General features: G+C 37.9%; 1 protein-coding gene across 2 annotated transcripts in view; it reads left to right on the top strand.

The window, feature by feature from the left end:
- Nucleotides 1-22,810, top strand: part of CDK14 (cyclin dependent kinase 14) — a 330,096-nt gene that overhangs the window by 100,748 nt on the left and 206,538 nt on the right. For both annotated transcript variants that reach the window (XM_075143809.1, XM_075143808.1), the window contains one exon: nucleotides 8,413-8,492. In XM_075143809.1, the coding sequence (XP_074999910.1) occupies nucleotides 8,413-8,492 (80 nt within the window). The remainder of the gene's footprint in view (nucleotides 1-8,412; nucleotides 8,493-22,810) is intronic.

Here is a 22,810-nt window from a genome sequence, read left to right as displayed (position 1 = left end):
GAATTTAAGATCAGATTGAGCTGGTTTGAATGACACTTTGTACTCAGAATTATTGTGCTTAGTATTTATCACTAGCTGCATGTGGCAAGTTGCCGAGTTTGTTTTTTTTTAAAAACGCGTTATCTGAGATAATATGTCATCCTTTTAAATTATTTCCCCTGTTGATCATAATGACAGAATAAAAAATTTATGATCCTAGCTTACTATTTGGAAAGACTAAAAGATAGATACCTGCCTCCAAAGACACAAAGTCAGCCATTCCTTTCCTAAAATTTGAAGTAATGTTTGCAGTAACTTGCTTTCAGGGCAAGCCTGGCTTTTTACAAGTTGGAGCAGGGTCAGTGGTACCAAGCCCTTGCCTTCCTATTAAACCCATTACTTTTCTGTTTATTTGAGTATTTGTGACAGTATCCCAGGAAAGTGAAATGAAGTGGGCTAATTCCTGTTACTGGATGATGGACTTCTCTTTTGTAGACAGATAAAAATGATTCCCTGGAGTGAGGAAGCAGCAGAGTGAACGGGACTCTGTTATTGAGGAAAGTGAAGCAGTATTCTCTTAGGCTGGGCCTTTTTGTTTATTGGAGAAATAGCCAAGCAGCCACGTGTTTCTGGCTGGCGATTGCATCAATAGGCAAATCTATTTGATTTCACGTGTTGCATATCAGGCATGCGTAATGAAACTCATCTTGGCATGTTCATGTTCTGCTTTTGTTCAGGTTAGATTCTCACGTGTTACTTTGTTGTATAAAATCCCAGGAGGCTGCTTACTGCGTGAAATTCGGATCATTTTGAAGAGATTTCTGCCTTTTTTTTTTTTTTAATGTAAAATTTTGGAGAAGTAGGCCTAGTAACTGAGAATGCTGTAAAAAATGATGCAAGTTCCATCAGCTAACGCTGTGAACATTTGCCACGCAATAGGTGCAAGGCAGTAAGTACCTTTTGAAGTGTTGTATCATTTTATTTTGTGGTTGAGCTGAAAAAGTGCTGTCTGTCTGTATCGACACGTATATCTTCCTGCTGCCGTTGACCTTCTTCCCTTCTTGATTATAATTTTACCTGAATGTACAGCAATGGGATCTGGCTTGATCTGTGGCACATAAATGTTGATGTGAGTTATGAAAGTCTGGAGACCAAGCTGGTGAAGTACAAGGGAGCTGCTGCCAACCAGAGCCCCTTACAAAGCAGTGTGGAGGCCTCGCATCCCCGCACTGGGAACTCTGCATATTGCACTTAAGGGAAAAACCTGTGCTTTTGGCAATATTACGAGTTGGCATGGTTTCCATCCTCTCCTCCCACTGTGTTCAATTGCCCTCCAAGGCAAAGAATTAAAAAAGATTACCTCGGTTAAAGTGATGTGATCTGTGACTGCTGCTTGCACAGCGTGCGTCTGTGTTTTGAGAGGCAAGCCATTGCTTCTGCACCGCTGTGATCTCAATCTCCTTCTTGCTTGTCCATGTGATTTTTAGTGTACCTTTATTTTTTTTGGCACCCTTACTATGTTGTGTGTGTTCAAAGTATTACAAAAATCTGTAGAATTTGTAACAGAGAGCTCAATCAACACGCAACATGTTTTTGCCTAATTTCCCTACCACAAAATTGCATCATTTCAATTTATCCCTAATAAAATGCTTGCCCTAATAAATTGTGGTCCCTATCCCTTTTAACTATTAATGTGAGAAATTGGTAGAGAACTGAGCAGAGCACAGTAGAAGCTGATGCTGTCAACGAGAGCTCGAAGGCTGCAGAGGTGTAGGGCAGTCCTTCCCTCGAGGTACCTCTCCCATTTCTGTGTGAAATCTGAATTTTTTGTGTTCAAGGTGATTCCAATGTGTACCCAAAGGTGAAAGGTATTTTTTCAGGTAGCCAGAGCATTTTACGTTTATCTCCATCAAACGCAATACCTTTTACTGTTCATCTGAAAATCAATAGGGTGTTCATGGTATAAAGAGTGGATCTTAGAGAGAAATCGTGCTCAAGAGGGCAGGCACCATGCTCTGCAGCGGCTGCGGTTTCCATGCGGTGTTATTCTTGGGGCAGCAGGGAATATTTGAATGATCAGTGGGAACAACCTGTATTTGTTGTTGGCATGATGTATTGTAGTATGTGTTATGAATATATAGCTGACCATCATATTTCATATCTATGTTTGTGGATGGCTGCTCACAAGAAAAAGGATGACTTAAGTATTTTGATTTTTATATTTATGATGCTGAAACCTTCACTGAGGATGACTGACAGGGCTAATTGCCATTCTGACTTGTTTCTTAAGTTGCAGAATTTCTTTTACTTGTCATGAAACCTCCATGACTCATTGTCTTGTCTTTTGTTTCATGTGCAATCTATTGCAAGTGCCATAGGCTTCCAATGGCCTGAAGAGCTTGCCATGGTTTCGTCTGTCATGCTGTCGCTTTTTAGTCATTCTCCTAGCTTTACTCCATGCCCATGTGAGGTGATGTGTTGACATGCTCCCCGGTATGTTTCATGTGCAACAACAGTCCAGTTCACAGATAATATTTCCTTCATGTTTTGACCAATTTATCTAGATTGAATATTTCAAAATTGCTCTGGTTCATGTTGCCTTAGTGACCTAAACTTTCTGAATCTTTTATTTCTTGCAAATTGTGTGAGATTAGTGTTCATCTACAAATGAAACTCTTCTCATCTGAGGTTACCAGATGGCTGGAAAAGGAATATATATTCATGGATTATGAAAAGGCACTTTATGGTTACCTACTAGAGCTTCCCAATTTTTGTTCATCTTTTTTCCCCCTCTTTTTTTTTTAACTGATGTGCTTAACTGATTTTTGTAGGCTGCTTTCTACTATACGTTTTAAAGTCATGACATGGGTGTATAAAGTGTGTACATAGATGCTTTTAAAAAAATCTCTAGAATTGAAGTTGAACTAGATGCAAAGCTAATAATAACTAGATGTTGAACTAAAATGCCAAATGGTGGAAAAAATTATTAAAGTAGTGTAAGTACTAAAATAAGTTACTAAGGTTCTAACTAGAAGATGAATCATTGACTGTATTGATCACTTACTGAGTGAATTTCTCAGTGTTTGAAAGAAATATTGGGAGATTTTTCCTCTATAGTTGTATATATAAAGAGAACATTACACTATATATGCTGTGCTTCAACCTGCAAAGCAGTGTACAGAGGTGCTGTTACAATAGCATTATTATCTCTCGTGGCAGGGGACGAAACTGAGGAAAGAAAATCTATTGTATTACTTACCCAGGATTGCACAGGAAAATGTGGTAGAAAAACAAGGATAGAACATAGTTATATTGGATACAAGTGTTAAAAGTTATTGCATAGTAATTTATTGGCACTGACTGATATATGCATGATTGGAATGGTAGAGCAAATGCTGAAGCAATTTGCCAGTTAAATGCCATTATGCACCAATGTATTTTCCAATTTGCTGTGGAATGGCATCTCTCAGAAGATCCCCTGTGACTGTCGGTGTGCAGAGTTGTAAGAGGCCACTTTACTTATAAGTGATACCACTACGTTTGTCTTCAGATTCTCTTTATGTGAAAATCAGTGGGGCCCCAAGAGATGGGAGGTATATGGAGGAGGACCGGTGCTGCACATCGCTCTCCCTGCTGCCAGTCCCAAGTGATTTGCTTCCAGCAGGTGCGAGTCAAGTGCTTAGATGAGCAGCTAATTAGTTTGAACTGAATGATGTAGGCTGGGAGGTAGGGATGAGGGACCTGGAGGTAAATGCTCTGCTGCTGCTCACCTGCTCCTGTTCAAGTGAGGGCTGCCACATTGTTTGTATGAGACTGCCTTGAGTCCTGTGAAGAACAGGATCCCTGAGTTCCAGTGACAATATTAATTAATAATTTAAATCCTTCATCTCTCTCAGAACTCTTTGATCTTCTATTTTTCAGCCCTAATAAATGTCAGCATTATGAAGTATCTTTGATCCACTGGCTTCTTCTAAAACAAGGTAACTTTTGTTTAGGATGGAGGTTAAAAGATGGTGGCAGTCAGAAAGAGAAATTGAGGGGCCGTGTTAGTCCCTTGAGTATTTGCACCATAGGGCTTTAACGGGACTGTAAGTGGTTTTTGTAAACTACAAACGTAAGTCCTTTTCAGTAAGAGAAGTATAATATAAACCATGTTTACACTGAACTGTCTTTTATGATAACGATTAAAAGAAGTGTTTCCCTCAATGTAGAATTAGTTACTCATTAGTAGAACAATCAGAGGTGGCTAAACCTACAGCAAATTTGCCTCTGTCAGGTTTCTTCAAAGGAAAATTCTGGCAGGGCCTCGTTTCATTAGGCCATGATGGTTTGTTTGGGGTTTTAGACATCTATTTGTGACATTAATATCACTACAGAGTATATCTAATTAGATTTCTCAGGGTTTGATCATCAAACTTTGAGCTTTTAATGTAAATGGATATTTAACAATTGAGAGTTACTTTTCTTCATAAAAATTAGTCTTGAAATGTGTATCACAAAGAAGAGCATTGTCCCAATACCATCTACTGATTTTTCTTTGTGGAAATGTTCCCAAGCTTAGCACTTGCTCGAGTCATGAACTCAGCCTCATCTCCAGCCAGTGGTAAAACTCTGTATTAAATAAACAGATTGAAATCAGAGTGGCAGATTTTATGTGAATTGACTCTTTTAAATTTGTTATATTTAGAACATTTATTGCATCTAAATATAACTGAAGAACTTGAGAAAATAGTGTTATTGTACTCTGTTCTCTGTGTGGCATCGTCAGCATTATCCCCAGTGAAGTCAATAAGTCATCAGTTACTTTATATTCATCAGTATTATATGTTCTTAATTGATGCATTTAAAGCATTAAATAGTTTCTAATCTTCTCTAGTTTCTCATAAATGGTCATTTTTATAAATGTATTTATTTTGGTAATGATGATATGTGCTGTTTTAGAAAAGGCAGAATGACACATTACATTAGCATTTTTTGTAATATCTGGCTCATTTGTATTTTTTATAATATATAATATGTGTACTATATGCCACATAAAACAATCTGGACACATTTTTCTTCTGCCTACACTGCATATAAAATCAGAAATTTATTAGAAGAGATTATGTGACATTAAAATGCTGAATTTCTGTAAATTGGAAAACTGTCCTTCAGCTGCTGGTGATTTGCCTAGAGCCAAGTAGCTTTGTGTGATAATTACAGAGGCTTCAGGACTTACGTCCCTTCTCTGAAGATTTTTGGATGAGAGAGTGAAAGAGAGAGCGAGTTAGTTTAGGAAGGAGGACGACTTGTAGGTTAGAAAATAGGAATTTTAAAATCAATATTGTCCTTAATAGAAACTAATGAGGCAGTTGGCAGGATGGACATAAGATGATAAGTGAAATCCTTGACCCAGTTAAGTGTATTGTTTTGAGAAGCTGTGAAATTGTTTACTTTGGACAGTGAGCAAGAGGTGGTTTAATGAATCCTAGATGTTAAAAGGGGCAGCAGCATTGCCTTTTCACTGTCTAAAAGGCTGTCCACCTGTCAGTTTTTCTACTTTATTTGAAAATAATGAAAAAACTGAGCATGCTTTGAAAGTTGTGGAAGACAAATGTGAAGTAATATCTGGGAGGAATCCTGCTAACCTTATCTGATCACTACTGAAGACTGCAAAGACAAGTTCTGATAGGTTGCAGAGGTAATTATCCCCAGGTCTCTCTTTTTCAATGTTGTTTCTAAGGAAATTGCCACATTATTTTGGCACATCATCACAAGATTCAGGGCATAATTTCATGACATAGCTGGCTTGATCCCATGGTTTACTGCTTCTCCAGAGGTGGTCCCAGTTCTTCTTCTCATGTTTTCTAGTGGTTTTTGCTCTTAAAATGCAAAAAATGCCTTTTTCCTTTTTTAAAATATGATTTAGTTCTTTTGGAACGGCCAGTCTTTTCCTGTTTAAGCTCCCCAAGCAGTCTCACTGTAGGGTCCAGCAGGAATGAGCGCAAATACAGTACAGTGGCAGGAGTGTGTGGCAGGGATTTACCAGGAACAAGGCTATACCCTAAGGTAGCCCTTAGCTCATCTCTGCAGCATCATCTAACTGCATCCTGAGATTGCATCAGTGGGAGAATAGCTAAAGGATGTGAATATACACACCTATTTCTTTTAATTGATGATACTTAATCACGTCTCACATCTCCAGATTTATACGCTCCTGTTCATAGAAAATGAGCCGAAAAAAAAGTTTTAATGAATGGGTAGTAAATGAGAATAAGGAGGCTGTTTTATTCTGGAACTTATAGATTGATATATTGGAGATAAATAATACTAAAGGGGAGAATGAAATCCCAAAGGAACACTACTTGAGATTAGTTTGATCATTTTGATAGTATTAAGAGTTGCCATGATCAAGAAGATGACAGGTACCAATGACAAAGTGGCAGTGATAACTAAACAGCACAGCCCTCCTACTGTGTTTAATTGTGAATTCTTTGAAATGAGTTCCATACTATTGCTGTTGTGTTATTTATTACTCTTAATGAATCAATGGAATGTAGAATTTCGGATTAAAAAGAACGTAATCTACACAATGTGCGTGCTATTTGCCTGTTTCTCTGGCAATAGACTCCACATCCATATTTCCTTTGTACCTCCTTGATCTGTTTTTTTCTGTTGTATTCTGCATTGCCTTCTCTGAACACAGCACCTGTCCTGTTCTTGATCTGCAAAATGATCTTGCTTTTCTTATTTAAATTCCTCCTGCACAGTAATTTCATCTATTGTAAAATAATCAAGTTATCCAGGTGTCTAACTTACTTACATGTATGTGATAGGTAGAGTGGTGTATTGGTGGAGGAATTGAAAACTACACATGTATACGAACCACATGTCTGTCATCAGTCTTCCTACCTCTGCTTTTATTATGGTTTATTCTGCTGTCTGTGCATGACACATGAAGTTACTTGAGGCAAGGTTTATCTTTTTCTGATGCCAGAAGTTCTGTTTAAATCTAAATAAAAATATATGTAAGGCAATTATAAGGAGAAATCCAGATAATCCAGTAGGGTTAAGCTGATAATTATCTTTCAACAGTGACTAGCAGCCTGAGACTTGAACTGGTGCCAGTCTGAAGTATTATGAATAGTTGGAAGGTGATGAGTAAACCATCTTTTGATAACCAGGGTTTCTTAAGTTGCTCAGAGTCATTACGCAATGCTGTGTATAGGGCTAATGAGATTCTGGCAATTGTAGAAGAAGAATAATCAGAAGAAACAAGATGGTAGGCATCCTGTCACTGAAGTCATCTAACTATAAAAATTAAAAGCCTGAGGGAGAAGATGAATTCAGACTTGGTAGGTGTCTGTATCATCTTGCTTAGAAAAATGAATACATCTTCTAGGGCCCAGTACAATAGGGAATTGCCTCCATGACTACGGGAGTGTTGAAAGATCCAATGCTTCCTTGCGCTTTGTGGCTATAAATACTAATTTTGCTCTTACAGAAAGAAATTGTAATAATAATAGTAATAATAATTAGTAATAATAATAATAATAATTTTGGCAACTGTATTATGCCGTTTTGGTAATCTACCCTCACCATTGCTTGTCACATCTGGAGAGACTGTTAAAGTTTCAGAGTATGAGTTTGTTCCTGAGGAGGGTAATCAATACCAGTTTTTATCTTTCATTCATTTTTTTGTGAGATTTAATTTGGCTAAACTGAACCGACTGGATTTTTTTGCAAGGCCTTGAATGTGATTCATGTGTGGTGAAATTTTGAATGCTAGAAGTGAAGCCAGCCAAATAGATTTGAAACTAGAGTGACCTGTTGTGAAGTTTTGTCCCCTTGGAGCACAAAATTTTTTTAATCTTATAAATGAGAGTCATTATAATCTAACACTAGCCTGGGCCACGTAGTCAAGAATGTACCTTAGGAACAATCCTGCCCTAATGGGAAATGACCAGAATGACCTAAAAAATATTTCCCATCTCAAACTTCCATAGCTTTTTGAGGGCGATAATTATGGGTGTGATGCAGTGGGAAGGAGGCAATCAGTATAAATATGGATATACTGCAAGTGGGGTGATTGATGAAAATCATATGCCTTTTTCTTTTAACAATTTAATCAAATAAAGGACAGATACTTTAAAACCATATTTTACAATGTGATACTTCTTAACAAAGCTTCAGTTTAGTGCTGTGATAGAAAGGAAACAGACTGACTCACAGAAAACTGAGATCATTTCTTGGATTGCATCTGAGTGTGAAAATATAAAGTTGACATTATGGAAGCTATGAAGTGTTTCTTGCAGTGCTATAAATGAATCACTGGCATTGACAGGAAGAAATTGAATAAGTACATGATAGGAAACAAGTTCTATTATAAGAAATACTGTTTCTGCTTTAATTTATTTTTTTATTTCTCCTTCCCCTCCCCTGTTTCCCTTTCAGGGTAAATGGAAAACTGGTGGCACTGAAGGTGATTAGATTACAAGAAGAGGAAGGAACCCCATTTACCGCTATCAGGGAAGGTATGCACTCATATTTGATGATTATACATGGGGTTTTTTTAGTAATTACATTGCACTTCTTGTTTCTGTGCCATGCTATAGTGAATAGCTTCAGAATTCAAATTATATATATACGGTTATGTTCTCAGTAGGAAGAAACTTTAGTGCTTCAAAAACAAAGCCTCAGGTGTGGGAGTTCCTGTTAAGGAATGCAGCTCTGCCTCTGCTTTGGCTCCTGTTAGATTTACTATACGAATGAGTACTTAAGAGGATGTTTTAAGGTGGGTGTGAGAAGTCACTCTGGAAGATGAGGGAACTGTGTAAGTCTCGCTTCTTGCCTGCAGGCAGCACCAAAGATGAAGGTAGATGTAATTTTTCATATACCTGCAGCATGAAGCGAAGAAAAGCATTTCTTGATGAAGGCAATCAGAAGATCAGGGAGCAAAAGTACAGGCGTCTTAGAAGCTGTGTGTAGTTTGGGACTAGCTTTAGTTTGTCTTTCCTTCCCAATGGACTCTAACTTGGGTGGCTTGGGAGTGACTCTTGTCTAGCGTGCTCGGAGATGCCTGTCATGCTTTCTGCTCTACTCCTTTATCCTTCCTTGTCAGTCTCTCGTGGTCCCTAGTGACAGCTGCTTTATCTGAGCCTGCCTGTGTTGAGCTCCTTTGGAGAAATCCGCTGGATGTGCCTTCTCTGCGTAGGCCTTCTCTGGTAGAAGGTACTAAAAATGAGCCTTGGTAGAGAAATAATAAACAATTTACCATCACACCGCTGATTCAGACTCAGCTGAATTTGGTAGTGAACTAAAGAGACGAGACTGTTGCGGCTTTTGAGGGACCTTTTAAAACCGTGCTGACTATCGCGGTATAATTCCCGAGGTGGGATGAGCCGGGGAGGTACCAGAACATCCGCCCTCAGGGATCCGTCCACAGCGTGGCCCTGCGTGGGAGGCGCGCAGCTTTGTGGCCATCGCAGCCGCAGTCCCGGCAGTCCCTTGTCCCTCGCTCCTGCCTATGTTCCTGTAGCCATCCATATGCCGTATGTCTGTCTGTACAATGAGCCTGTTTGGGGGTGGACTGGGCAAAAAAAAAATCTGTGTTGCGTGTGATTGACACCCTGAAGTTAGAAATCTTTAAAGTACTGTGGATTTCCATCCCAAGGTTGTACATTTTAAAGGGGGCTCTTTCACAAAGGAGGGAGAACCGCGGGTGGCCAATTTATGAAGGAATTTCAGCAGTTCTTCTGTACATCTTTGTTTGAGTAATAGTTATTGAATGATCTGACACATTTATTTATAATGAGATATATTTTATCTGTGAGCTGTCTGTCCTCACAGCTGTGCTGCGATAACAAGGTGTGCAGAGGGTTACGAGTGCCGCTTTCAATATTTGTAATGCCGAGTTCAAGGCGTAACAGCCTGTATTTCAAATATGTTTATTGTTCTCCAGGTTTTTAGTTGATATGATACTGACTTAATAAGAAAATAGTAGATACGTCTTTCTTGCACCTTTTTAGTGACACTTAAAAGGTTTTTTAATGTGAGCTTGGTCTAGATGAAAGTTTATAGCATTATAACTGTCAAATACAGTATAATGTGTTTTCCTTCATAAATAGTTCATTAGGAGCAAAACCAGAGATTTTTCCACTTGATTTTTTTTTTAATTATAAAAGCACACTTGCATGGAAATACTTTTCACACTGTCATTGGAGAAGTTTTCCTTTTAGCCGTGACTACCGCACTGTGGTTGAAGCCAGTTAAAATTCTGGTACTTTAATATTAGTAGAACAAAGTTTTTCTCTAGAAAAGTTCTTGAAGATATTTATTAGTATATATTTCCTTAATGTATATCTTTTCCTTAAGTATGCAGTGTCTCACTGATTATGATGGGACTATATGAATCCGTTGTATTTCTGAGTACTCATCTAGGCTGGGACTAGATCCAAAGAGTATTAGGCTAATGAGAGGGTTTTTTCTCGGTTTTTGTAGACTCTTGGTTAGGTGGGGTCAAACTCAGGTTATAGGTTGTTTGTTTGTGGGGTTTTTTAGTGAATGTAATCCTGTCTCCTGGGTAGTGGAACTTCATTCAGATCTGTAGGAGCTATTAGTAGAAATACGTCTTGTATGTTTTATATCATGTAGAAGTCAGACATACATGATGTGTAAGATGGGAAAAGTCTGTATCTCGTTTGGCTTTTCTGTTGTTTGTTTTGATTTTGTCAGAAACAAATATTAGGACCAGAAAAGTAAGGAAGGCTACATTACAAATGTAGCTTTCAGAAGGTAATCTCAGTGATGTTGTGCCAGACCTGTATTATTTGACAGTAGCGCTGCAGGTGTGGACTTCAGTAGCAGGACCTGAGGAAGCTGTTGCTTTCCTCTTCACAGCATCTAATCCATCTTGGACATGCTGGGTTCTGTAATGCTGCCGTGGCTGATCTCGGCTACATGGGTGGGGAAAAAAAAAAAGAAAAAAAGAAATGCTTGTATAAAATCTTCAAGTTATCTGATAAGTTTGAGACAGAAAAACAGTAAGAATGGGACACTCTGTTAAGCAGATTTTGCTTGATCTCTGTTGGCTGACTGAGGGCTCCAGCCCTATAATTTAGACTGGGACAATTAGAACAAGAACAAATACCACTGTAGATGAGATCAGCTTCTAATTTCAGTTATCTGAGGAGTAGTGTTGCCCTAATCAAAAAATGCATGTATGGTATCATGAGCCAGAGGTCTGTTGGAGGGTGTTTCTTTCCAAAGTCTTTCATAATGGAGAAAGCAGGCAGGTTTTGACTATGACTTATTCCTTATTTTCTAATTTTCCATCAATGCAAGGCAAATTCAGGCAGAAGTCTAGTTATTTGTAAATTAGAACTAATACAAGTAAATAATTTAACATTTCTCATGGCTCCTTCGGTAAAGCAGTGAGAGAAAACAGCATTCCTGCACTGTGCTCCTAATGGGGATGCTGTGTGATGCTAATTAGGGGGAAGTTACAGGCTGAAATCTTAAGCAGTGGTCATGCTGAGGGAATTTTGTAGCTGTCTGTGTACAGGGAAGCATATCGTTACTGTTGTGACAGCAGCAGAATGAAGCTCAAAGAAAAACAAAGCTACAAAGAAAAAAGACTAAGAGAAGTAGGAAAATGCACTATATAAATATGGAATATGTGACTGCGGAAAAAAGCACTAACTTGGTTGAAACAAAAACTGGAAGGAAAAGTAAAAAAAAAAAAAAAATCCCCCAGTAACGCTGCATAAGAAAAATCATACTTAATGATTGGGGGAGGTTTAGCTGAAACTTCGGTTAAAGCTTAGAAAGTCTGCTTTTACAGCAGATGTGGGTTTGTGTCTTCCACTATTTATTAAAATTACATAAGTTTGAATGAAAGTAGGTAAATGTGGCTTATTTATCAGTGCTGCTCAACTCTCTTGAATTTCTAGAACAAAATTTAGAAGTAGCCTGTGCTAAATGTTCTTTCAACTTAGTCTGAGTCAGTTGTACCAACTTATTGATGCTTTCATTTAGTGGCATGCAATTTACAGGATGTTTCACTCTGAATTTAACTCACTTAGTCTGGGATAAGTTAATTTACCTTTGAGCAGCCTGAGAAAAAGAAAAAAAAAAGGAAAAAAAAGAGAAAAAAGCGCAACTGATTAGATGCGTATTCCTGAGTGGGTTAAACCTATGTGATTTTCTGGTCACATATATATGAGTGGTGCAGACCACCCTGTTACTGTTGTATTCTAAATGTGCCTGCAACTACGATATCTGAGACGGCATTAGTCTGAAACTAATTTACACGCTATTTTCTCATTTAAACTAAATTCGGTAGAATACAGACTAGCAAGTGATTTGTCTTCTGTGTTAGTGTAGTTGTGGTTTATTCTTTTACTGTAACTCTCATTATCAGCTGTTTCAGTATCAGACTTGAAGTGTTATTAAATCCACTGCAGCCAGCGGAAAAGTTTATTGACCCTAACTTTTATCTCAGATATTTCATTCCCCTAATTTCCTGTAATATCATACATTCATCTAGGCTAAATACTGAACTGTGTGGTAGATTCTAATTCTGGAAACAGCTTGATTTACGATTCCGTAGTTATCTTGTTTGATTTCTGAGTAATAATATTCCCTATAACCCACATGACTAAGGTTTGCTTTTTGGCTATGTATGTAGACAAACATCCCTTGATGTTATTGCTACCTTGCTTGTGAGGTTAACTTGCTTACTGTGTTCCTTTCTTGGGCAGTAAAATTATTTCTTCCCCATCCGAACAGTGAAAACTGTTTTGTATTTGGTTTTCATTTTCCACCCTTGGAAATATCGCCGCTCCTTTGCTCTGCTTAATTTGATTTACTATTAGTAGTAAAACTCTATTTTAGTGTTTTAGTATATGGTAATCTTTCATTTCCCATAGGCCTAGATGATGTTTCAAAGCATCATCCAAACCAGGCATGTTTTGTAGGTGTTTTTGTACTTATCCATTTAAATGCCATGATGAGGCAACTTTTAGTTTATTTCTCCCTTTTTATTAATTTTTGTATTTACATCTTGTAATTAATATGTATTTGTACCTATTTGTGTTTCACATTTAAAAGTGTTCAGGTCAGAGACTGTCTTTACATCTTTGGTTTGACAGTTGCCCAGATAATAATTTTCCATCTACTCCAGTGTCAAAGGCTATTACTTTAATGACATGTATGGATAGCAATGTGGAAAAACAGCACATAAATGCCTTGGAAACAGCCAGCTGTCTTGCATTATAAAACTACAAAGAATACAGGATTTGCTTAATGAATTTCTTTAACTTCAAATTTTAAAGAGCAGTTCAGCATGCATACTGAATAAGTTTGTTTTGTGACTTGTGGGAGAAAACTTAATGCATTTGAGTGCCAGTATAGAGCGGGAAGGAGAGATGCTTAATTCTTGGCCACAAAACGTCTCCAAAAGTCTTCAGAGTTTCACGCCTCTTCCATCCATATCTCACTGTGTGGTAGGAGGGAAGAAGAGAAACAAAAATAAAAACCTTAAAGGTGAGTCTGCCTTATGCCCCAGATTGGACAGACTTTCTGAGGTTTAGAGATTTTCTGAGGCCTCCCCTTCTGAAGTTGTCAGGCTGGAGGGAATAAATCTTCACAAAACTTTTACCTGTAGAAAACTGAAGCGGCGTAACTGCTAAGAAAAAAGTACAGGGAAGATCAGCATTTTGCCAAGAGAGAGCTCTTACCTAAGTGAATGTGTAATTTATTGCTCAGTGTTCCTAATGGGTGCACAATGGAAAATATTGCTTTGTAGTAACAATACTGCAAGTGCTGTAAGGCAGCTGTGCTTCTGTATTATCCAAGAGAAATAGCACAGTCTGTACCGGTACCATCTAAGGAAGGGCTACAGAAAATTATATTTTTACTCAGTACATATAATTCTTGTGACCTTATATTGAATTATTACCTGAGTTATTGCATGCACTTCCCAGCTCAGTGATTTTTGACTGATGTATAGCATAATGATCTTTACAACTTTAAGTGAACAAATGACCTCATGGCACTAGTTAGATGACTCACGGTGATAAGCCTCCTATTCATTGTATTAGAGTAGGTCTGGAAGGTTGTATGCTGTAGGTCAAGGCACAGTGAAACAATATTTGCCTATTTTCTTAAGAGTCATTGTTTGTTGATGTACTGGTAGAAGGTAAACATGAAAACTGCAATGGGAATTCCATCCTCCTCTTTTTTTTTTTTTGGAAGTTAAATCATCCTCTTACAAAAAATAAACCTATTCTTCCTTTTATGCAGGGTTTGGTTTTGTTTTTTTTTTTAAATTAAGGAAGCTTGACAGTTGCTTTCTTTTGAGTCATAGGAGTTTGGAGGACTTTCACATTTCCTTCACAAAGTCCAGTCAAGAAATTTACATTTCTCTAACTGAAATGCCTAAAAGCTTCATATGTCTGGCTCGACAAGCCTTGGGGAACTTCAAGAGATTAGGTTTAAGGTTATGGAGATTACGCTATTCTGAGCATGCACGTCACATGAGTTACTATAGGGGTTTTGTGTCTTTATGTTCTTAAGAGTCTGAGGACAAGTTCACCCTCCCCAAAAGCCACATTGCTTTGGAGCATTTAAGTAAAAAAAGTAAAGGACAGTAGCTTGGCGGTAGCTTGGGGAACTTTTTCATTGCCTACAGAGTTGGCAGAGCTGGTGCCTACTGCAGGCTAAATAGCTACAGCTCAATTAACTGTAAAGTCCTTGCAAAGCCAGTGCAGCTTGTAGTCATAACAGCTTTGTTTTTCAGAGTTGTTAAAAATAAAACACACAAGCCGAGAACCTCTGGGACACTTTGTCGCTGAATATTTAAGGTCAAGAAGTATTCAAAAGTAAAGAAACTCCAGCAATTTTAATTTCTCTGTCTGGTCTCTTTCTGTTATGGGCATCCTGCAGCCTTACCCAAACTGTATGCTTCCTCAAGGTAAAAGGGGAATACAAGATTACCAAATTAAGACAAGTTGGGCTTCAAAAACCACAGTGCATTTGGAAAAGATTGTTCCTGCGGCCTTTCCTATGAAATGGAGTCAGCTTTTAAAATTTCCAAGACTTTTCGATGTTACTTATTATTAAATATGCTATCGTGTTGTAGAGAAGTGTATATTCATTCTTACTAAACATTAATAATAGAAAAATTACCTTTAATTTCTGGAGTTTTTACGACTGAACGTTTTTTGATAGCTCAGATTTTCAACCATATTTCATTTGTGCTTTCTCCTGCATGCGCATTTGTGTGCATTTGCGTATGTCTAAGAGAAGCATGTTAGATCCATGGCGATGTGGAGCTTCGAAGCAGCAGGAGCTTTCGTCTTTATTTTGCTTTCCCTCCTGCTGTTCTCCCCAGCCCTGACTGGCTGCTAATTTTTTTTACTGACAGTAAAAGCAGTTTGCTCTCAAAGCAGTTGGAGTGATTGGCTGAAACAGGTGAACTGAATTTCTGGTCATCTCAGATGAACATCAGAGAGCTGATAGTTTTCCAATCTCAGATACAGTGCAAGTGATTACTGTGATGTTAGCGTATCTTGCTTTTCAGTGCGTCCAAATTGTGCTGTGCTCCTTCCTTTTTTTTGGTGGACCAAATGAAGGCTTCTGTCCATATAGGGTGCTCAGAAATGGTAGAGATTGGTAAAGTCTGTCCTGCTTGTTTCTTTGTTCCTTGCTATTCATAGGCTGAGCATAGCCTTTCCTTCCCCCTCCTTCTTTTTTTTTTTTTTTTTTTTTACCCTCTAACAAATTAGTGGTTCTCACAATTATAAAACCTTCAGGACAGCTGGGATTACATAAATGCAATATAAATGATGGTGTTTCCCTTTGAGAATCGTGATATAAATTTTAAACTCTATAATGAACTCCCATCACGTGGGAAAAGTGTCATGCTTTTCTGAAAAGTGCAAGTGAAAATTCAAAATTATCCAGCTTCATAGAGCTAAATCTGTTCCACAGAATATTCCGTCCCCTCTGTCCTCCTCCCATTCCCCCTCCAATATTTTATCTGTAGCCTGCTGAGACGGAACATGGCTATATCAATTGAATCTTCATTCAGTACTCTTGATGTGCAAGCTGTGATCTTCTTCTGGCTTTTGTTCTTGGGCACAGTTCAAGCAAGAAAAGAAAAGAATGGGGTGACACTTTGAGGAGATTTTTTTTTTTTTAATATCATCATTTTGCTATCAGGAATACTTTCCTCATCCTTGTTATCAGTTAACTTAATGGTAGACCTTTCAGACTGCCCTACTTTTACTGAAGAAGCTGTCTGTGCATCTTCAGTATTCATCTGGAAGGTGTTGGATAAGGGATCTCATGCTAGTTCCAGCGCTAGAAGGTTACCAGTCCATTAGTCCAGGGGCGCTACTGAACCCTTCTCAGTAAGGTATTTGCCTACAGTTTCCTCTGACCTGAGTTTCAGGGCTCTTTGACTTGGCTTTTGGCCCTGCTTGGGCCTTCTGCTCTGAGCAGTTTTCTTCTGCTCAAAAAACATTTCTTCTCTTCCGTATTTAATGCAGGACTCGGAACTGTTGCCTTACAGATTTGTCTGGTCTGCTGCTCTCACTGTCCTTCATAATATGACAGGACGGTAGAAAAAAAGATGGCTATTACAGAACATGGAGGACAAAAGGAGGTTGGCAATCCTTTCTTCATATATAACTATAATACCTAACTGTAAGTCATACAGAACCCTTATGCAGCCCTCGTGGCTTTCTTGTTTGAGTGGAAGTTGGTAAGGGTCAGTCTTTTTACGCTGTATGCAAATTTAATCTCCTCTTATAACACATGCTACCACCATAAAATGTAGAGCTAAGTTAATCCTGCTCCAAGTAGCATTAGACCATATCCCAGTTGGAGTGGATTGAATTGGTGATACAGATACTAGCTGGTTGTTAATATGAATGGAGATGCTAGCAAGTGATGGCATCTCAGCTTGAATTTCTTAGAGACCCTAAGGGGGATGCCTTCCAAGTGCCAATACCTTCCATGGCCACCTGGTGAAATAAAACTTTGATATCATCTGGTGTTGAGGCAAAGAAATGTCTCCTAAACCTAGCCAATTCTTCAAATTGTTTTTTTCTTTGTTGTATCTCCCTTTTGTGAAAGGAATAATCTTTGCAACAGTACCATTTAGCCTTGTGATTAAAGTGGGGACTTTAAATCTGCACAGAGACATTTCTCTTTGTCAAGACCTCCGAGTGCTTTATGTGTGTTTTTCCACTGCTGTGTCCTGGATTTTGAAAGTATCAGAGCAAGGTGGCAACTCAGTGTTTGAACTGGTACGGTTAGCTTGAGTTTTCTCCTTAGTCTTTTGTGCCTGTTAAACTAGTAGGTGACTGTTGTATCTCAGCAGAACTGGTTTCAACTTTGCGTAAATGCAAAATAAGGACATGAGAAGGTTGTCTGGTTTCCTGGTGTTACATCTTTCCCCCCCTGAAGGAAATACATCACTACATGGAAAGAAGTGTGTGGGCACGTATATATATAGTGTGTGCACATGTCTCTTGTATGTCTTAAAGACTTGACATAGAAAGCCGATTAACCCTGTCCCCCAAACAACCAAATCCTTTGTGAAGAGTCACGTACTGGCTTTAATCAACCCAGAGAATGACTAACGTGAGTTGGATGTGTACCCACATCTAGATATAGATAAAGTGCTTCCTGTGAAAGATGTCCATTTTTGTCAGAACTTGTGTCTGAGACACATGGCAATCCTCTTGTGACTGATTACAGTCATCATTCATAAACACATCATCAGAACAGTTTTTTGTGTTTTTAGCACAGAAAGTTCATGAATGAATTATCCTAATTCTCCTGAGGTGTGTAATTTATTTAGAAATACAGTATGAAACAGTCCTGGTTCTTCAGGCATGAGTATAACAATGAAAACGTGCACGTGCTACTGCTGGATCCGCCTTTTGTTTTCAATCGTTGTCTCTCCATCCACAGCACAATGACTACTTTTTTTTTTCCTTTGAATAAAACCCAACTAGTTTATTGCCAATTTGTAACTTCTTTATAAGCAGATCCTAACATTAAGCACCATTAGTCACTTTCCAGATACAAGGTACTATTCTATCTTAATATCTATATAAATAACTCTTACATGAAAGGGAGAGAGATTCTTACTTGCAAATGATGGGGCCATGCCTTCAGGAGAGGCTTGCTAACTGAGAAGACAGGCAGCCTGAAAGAGGATGAGGCACTGCAGTATTTTGCTCTGCTGCCTTTTATTCCCATTTTTTGTTGTAATGATTCAATTCTTCCTTAAATATGTCATCTATTCAGGGAAGTAAAAAATCCCAGTACGGTAAAATGCTATGTTTAGATCACCGTACTTTGCATAAGATATTAAACATTAATTGTTTCTGAACTTCAAAAATACTTGGGAAATATTTTCAGCAGTCTACATCTTTGTACTGGCATGAAATATGACAGTAGCCACTGTAGTCAATAAGAAGCATGCACTAATACCTTCCTCTCAGGAAGAAAAACATCAGTTATAATCAAAACAGTGGAAAAAGCATTAGCAAATACATCTTATACTGAAATTATATATGTGAGGAAAAAAAAGACATTCTTTCTTTTCCTCCCTTGTTTTTGTTTCTTTTTCTTCACAGGCTGCTTTTTTCTTTGGCCTAGCTGCTGCTGGATACTGTAGGCACAGTTGTCTGAGTCAGGCTGTTCCTTTGGGAGACAGCACTGCTCCTTTTCCTCTCTTGTATTTTTCCATAGGCTGAAGATTGTGTTGCAAATATTTTAGTTCAATTTTTCAGTTTTTGCTGAGAGAGGCGGGGAGATGCATCATTTAGGAATCATGATGGAATCTCTTCTTGCAGCATGGGTGGAGTTACTGCTTTCAGGCTTTATAATCAATATGAAGAGAGTAGCATTTCAAAATTGGAAATTGACCTTTACTGCCTTCTTCAAAGCAATGAAAATGAATATCCACATTATTTTACTTCGGAATGTTCGTCCTGAGTAAGCAATATAAAAACCGAAGCTGATAATGTATTGCATTTTTCTGTTGAGATGAAGGGGAACTGGATGGTTCAAAGACTGGTAATAGGATATCGTGACCTTCCACCTCTGACCCATTTATTAAAATACAAGCCATGACAGTGGAGTCTAAAAGTCATCACTATGGAATATACAGCTGTAGAATCTGGAACTGTGTTATTTCTGAATTTTTAAGGTCTGGGCCACTTGTGACAAACTTCCACAGCTTCTCAGCTGGCAGCAGATTTATCTGGAGCTAAGTAAAAAGTGAACTAAGAGCAAGATGAATGGAGGAAGCCTTGTAAATAAGGATATATTAGCTGTGCTAAACTTGGTGATTTGTATCTGTTCTGATCTGATATAGCTTGTTTGTCCTCGTTGTTTTGTGCAGCTTGATTCAGATTCCCCTTACTCAATGCAGAAGTGGTACTGATCAGTTTTCTTTGACTGTTACTTTGGGATATTAGGAAGGGGTTAATGCGAATAAGGATGCTGTGGATTTTGCCTTAAGAAGATGCTCAAAGCTTGCACTGTCAATAAGAGCTAATATTAAGCATTTAACGTTTTGCTCTGGATCTCCTGTAGAAGATTCCTAACACCCTTTTTGTGTCTATGGATAAGTTAAGCTGAGAGTTCGTTATGTGAAGCCCATCTTAGTTGCACAGCTCAGGTATTTATATAACAAATATCCTCATGTTTTATTTAGTCTTAACTATCACCTGGTTTTCCCTGAGCAGAAGCGATCAAGAAAGTCAAGAAGGTGGTAGGAATCTTGGTATACCACCATGGTAGCTTTGCAGACAGGGTGATAGCAGTGCCAGGGTGGGTTGGCTTCCGTCTGAAAACATCCTCCCTTCCCTCATATCTCCTAAAACTTGAGAGGACAAAGTATTGTGATAGGTTAAATACAACTGACTGGAAAAAAAATCAAAACTGTACTTGCAAAGTAAAAAGAAAAGCTGTTAAGTCAATATATTTTGAATTTCTAGTTTGGAAGCAGTCAAAATTGACCTACTTTTATGCAGTCCAAATATTTCAAAAATTTTATAACTGGAAAAAAATATATTCCATTCTACTTTTTACACATTTCACCCTCAAATGGCAGGATAACACACACACACACATGCTCATTTCCTTTCCCTCTATTTCTTTGAAATCCAGGGTGCATGCTTGCTCTTTTGTGTGCTGTGAGGGGTCGAAAAATGTGTTCAATACTGACAAGAACATTTTCATATAAACATTCACTGGACTGTGTGAGGTTTTTATTAAGAAAACGAGAAGACACAAACCACAAACCCCAAATATGTAGCACATTAAACTCTGGACAAGATAAAAATTTGCTTTTGATGTTTCATTTCTGGTTTTCTCAGCATAGCAGTGCCTACATTGCCGCCGGTAGGAAACTGCCAGTTACTGAAGGGGCAACTAACTCAAAGCAAAGCCCGGCAGGTCTTAGGCCCGTTGACAAAAAGCTGTAAAGAACTTTCACGCGTTTCCAGGGTACTTTGTCTCAATGTATTTGTGGTCCTAAAAGATAATTTTTGATTTGCAATTATGTGTTTCTCAGAAAGTGTTGGTTATAAAGCTGACGTGGTTGAAATACTGGCTTTGCATCAAGATTTCTAACAGAATTAACATTTGAATCACTTGAGGCCCAATTCACAAAGCAGAGGACTATTTGCATAATCAAAAATGCTTTATTTTGCATGCCAGTGGAGAAGCTAAGGATTGTAGCTGTGGCTCACAACAAAATTCAAGTGATAGGTATTGATGTGTGTCTGTATGCTGCTGTCTCTCAGCCTTGCTTGCACAAATAAGCACAAATCTTTATAAGGAAAAAGGAAAGATTTTGGAGCACTGTATAGTCTCCATTCAAAGCCTGATTAAACAGGCTTTGCTTAAGTTATCAGTGTAAGGATTAGATGGACTTCCCACTCTACCAAAAGTGGATGAGGGTTGGGGGCACTTTTACAACCGGGTTGTTGCGAGAGGATGGATGTCTTTCCAAAAATATGCTCAGTAAAAATTTATGAGCTTGAAAATTGCTCCTTCTATTGAGGAGGTCAAACTAAATAACCTATAAGAGTATATATCTGTGGATAATGAGTTCAAGACTTTCTTAACACCTTTCTGTCAGATTTCTGCCAGTAGTCCAAGAGGCTTATGAATTGCATTCATAATCTTCCCATCTTGCCATCAGCCCATGCATTCATGTTTTTCATCCATTTTTATGGCTGTGGACGAGAAGGTAGAATGTCACATTCAAAGAATTTTGTTTCTTTGCACGTGAATAACTCCTGATCAGAGTTTAAGAGCATGAAGCAACTTATAACCTCTCTGAGGCAATAGGAAACCTCTGGTCCTTAAAAAAATCCCTAGGTATCAGGGGATTATATTCCTTTCCTTTTTTCTAAACTTCTGTTATGTTGTTGCTGTTAAATGAAGTTCTTTAGTGAAGTTTAGATGACAAAAGTTTTAGTTCCATGAAGAAATTTGGGTTGTAATCATTGCAACTTCAGATTATTTGACCTTAAAAAGGCGTATGATGTGATCTAGCCTTTTACTTGCTAATGTATGTCAACCAATTGAATAAAAAGATCATCGAGGCATAATATGAAATTTTTAAACAAATTTTGTGACGTTTTCAAGTCTTTAATTGACCTTTTAGATGGATTGATTTTTAAATTTTTTTTTAGTAAGGGACTTGGAGCTTTCGTTATCAGTGCTATTTAGTTCTAATTAAATTCTTTTATTTAAAAATATACTAATTAAAAGCTTGAGGTTTAAATAAAAAAATAAAAGAAGATTAGGTATAAATTAAATGAAAGACATCTTGGATAACAAATATGCTTCTGAAAAGAGAATCTATGTTTTTGAGCCTTCACTATCATAGTATGAGCTTTTATTCTGGTGTGTGTTTGTTTGTTTGTTTACTTTAAATTATACCTCTGGAGTAAAGGTATTTCTCAGATGCATCTGGTCTGGAAATTACAATAGAGATTGCATTAATCTCTATTCTTAGGATTTTGTTTCAAAATACTTAGGAGTCTAAGCACACCATTGAGAGGAGTATGTTCTTTTCTGTACATTGCTTTGGAGCTGTCAGCAAAAAGGTGGGTTTTACTCTGTTTCATACATCCAAGTCCTTTGCAGAGTTTGCTGTTTTTATGGTTGACTGAAGTGCATAAATTTAAAGTAGTTCAGTTTCTCATTCATTTGTTGTAATTACAGAGGCCATTAACCTTGTAAAATCATTGACAGAATTGTAAATCTACATCTTTGAGAATTATGTAAACAAGTTTATAGAAGTTCCTCAAGTGAAATGCAAGCCAAGCTATACAAAAGGACTAGGTTTTATTAACAGCACTTGTTAAAGCCCAACAAACTTGTGGAAAAACACCTGCGGGTAATTATACACTCCTTCATGGCAGTGACACCACCACAGTTACTATGATGTGTAGCACTCATTGTGTAGTTAAGATTAAAGATACCTTCAAGATATGGATACCCAACCGTAGCTTCTTCTCAAATAAGTGGTAGCTCTTACTATTTTACATGTAGCTTATCATGGTCATAGAGAACTTTGCAAGAGGAATGTGTTTTTACTGCCTCAGACCAGGTTTGTTTATCTGTGGAGATCTTGTCTTTGTTTTGAATGTTATCAGGTTGTCATATGCAAGCATCCTAACCAGCTGGGGGAGAGGTATTTTGATGGGGCTGTTGGAGTCTGTGATCTGTCATCACTGGGATGCTGAGCCCTAATTAGAAATAAATGAGTAGTGTTCCTGTGCCAGTTTCATGGACTGATCTTTCCTTT

This window comes from Calonectris borealis, chromosome 2 (genome assembly GCF_964195595.1).
Source record: "Calonectris borealis chromosome 2, bCalBor7.hap1.2, whole genome shotgun sequence".
NCBI lineage: Eukaryota > Metazoa > Chordata > Aves > Procellariiformes > Procellariidae > Calonectris > Calonectris borealis.
The sequence above is the reverse complement of the archived record's forward strand: the minus strand, read 5'-3'. Positions and strand labels throughout refer to the sequence as shown.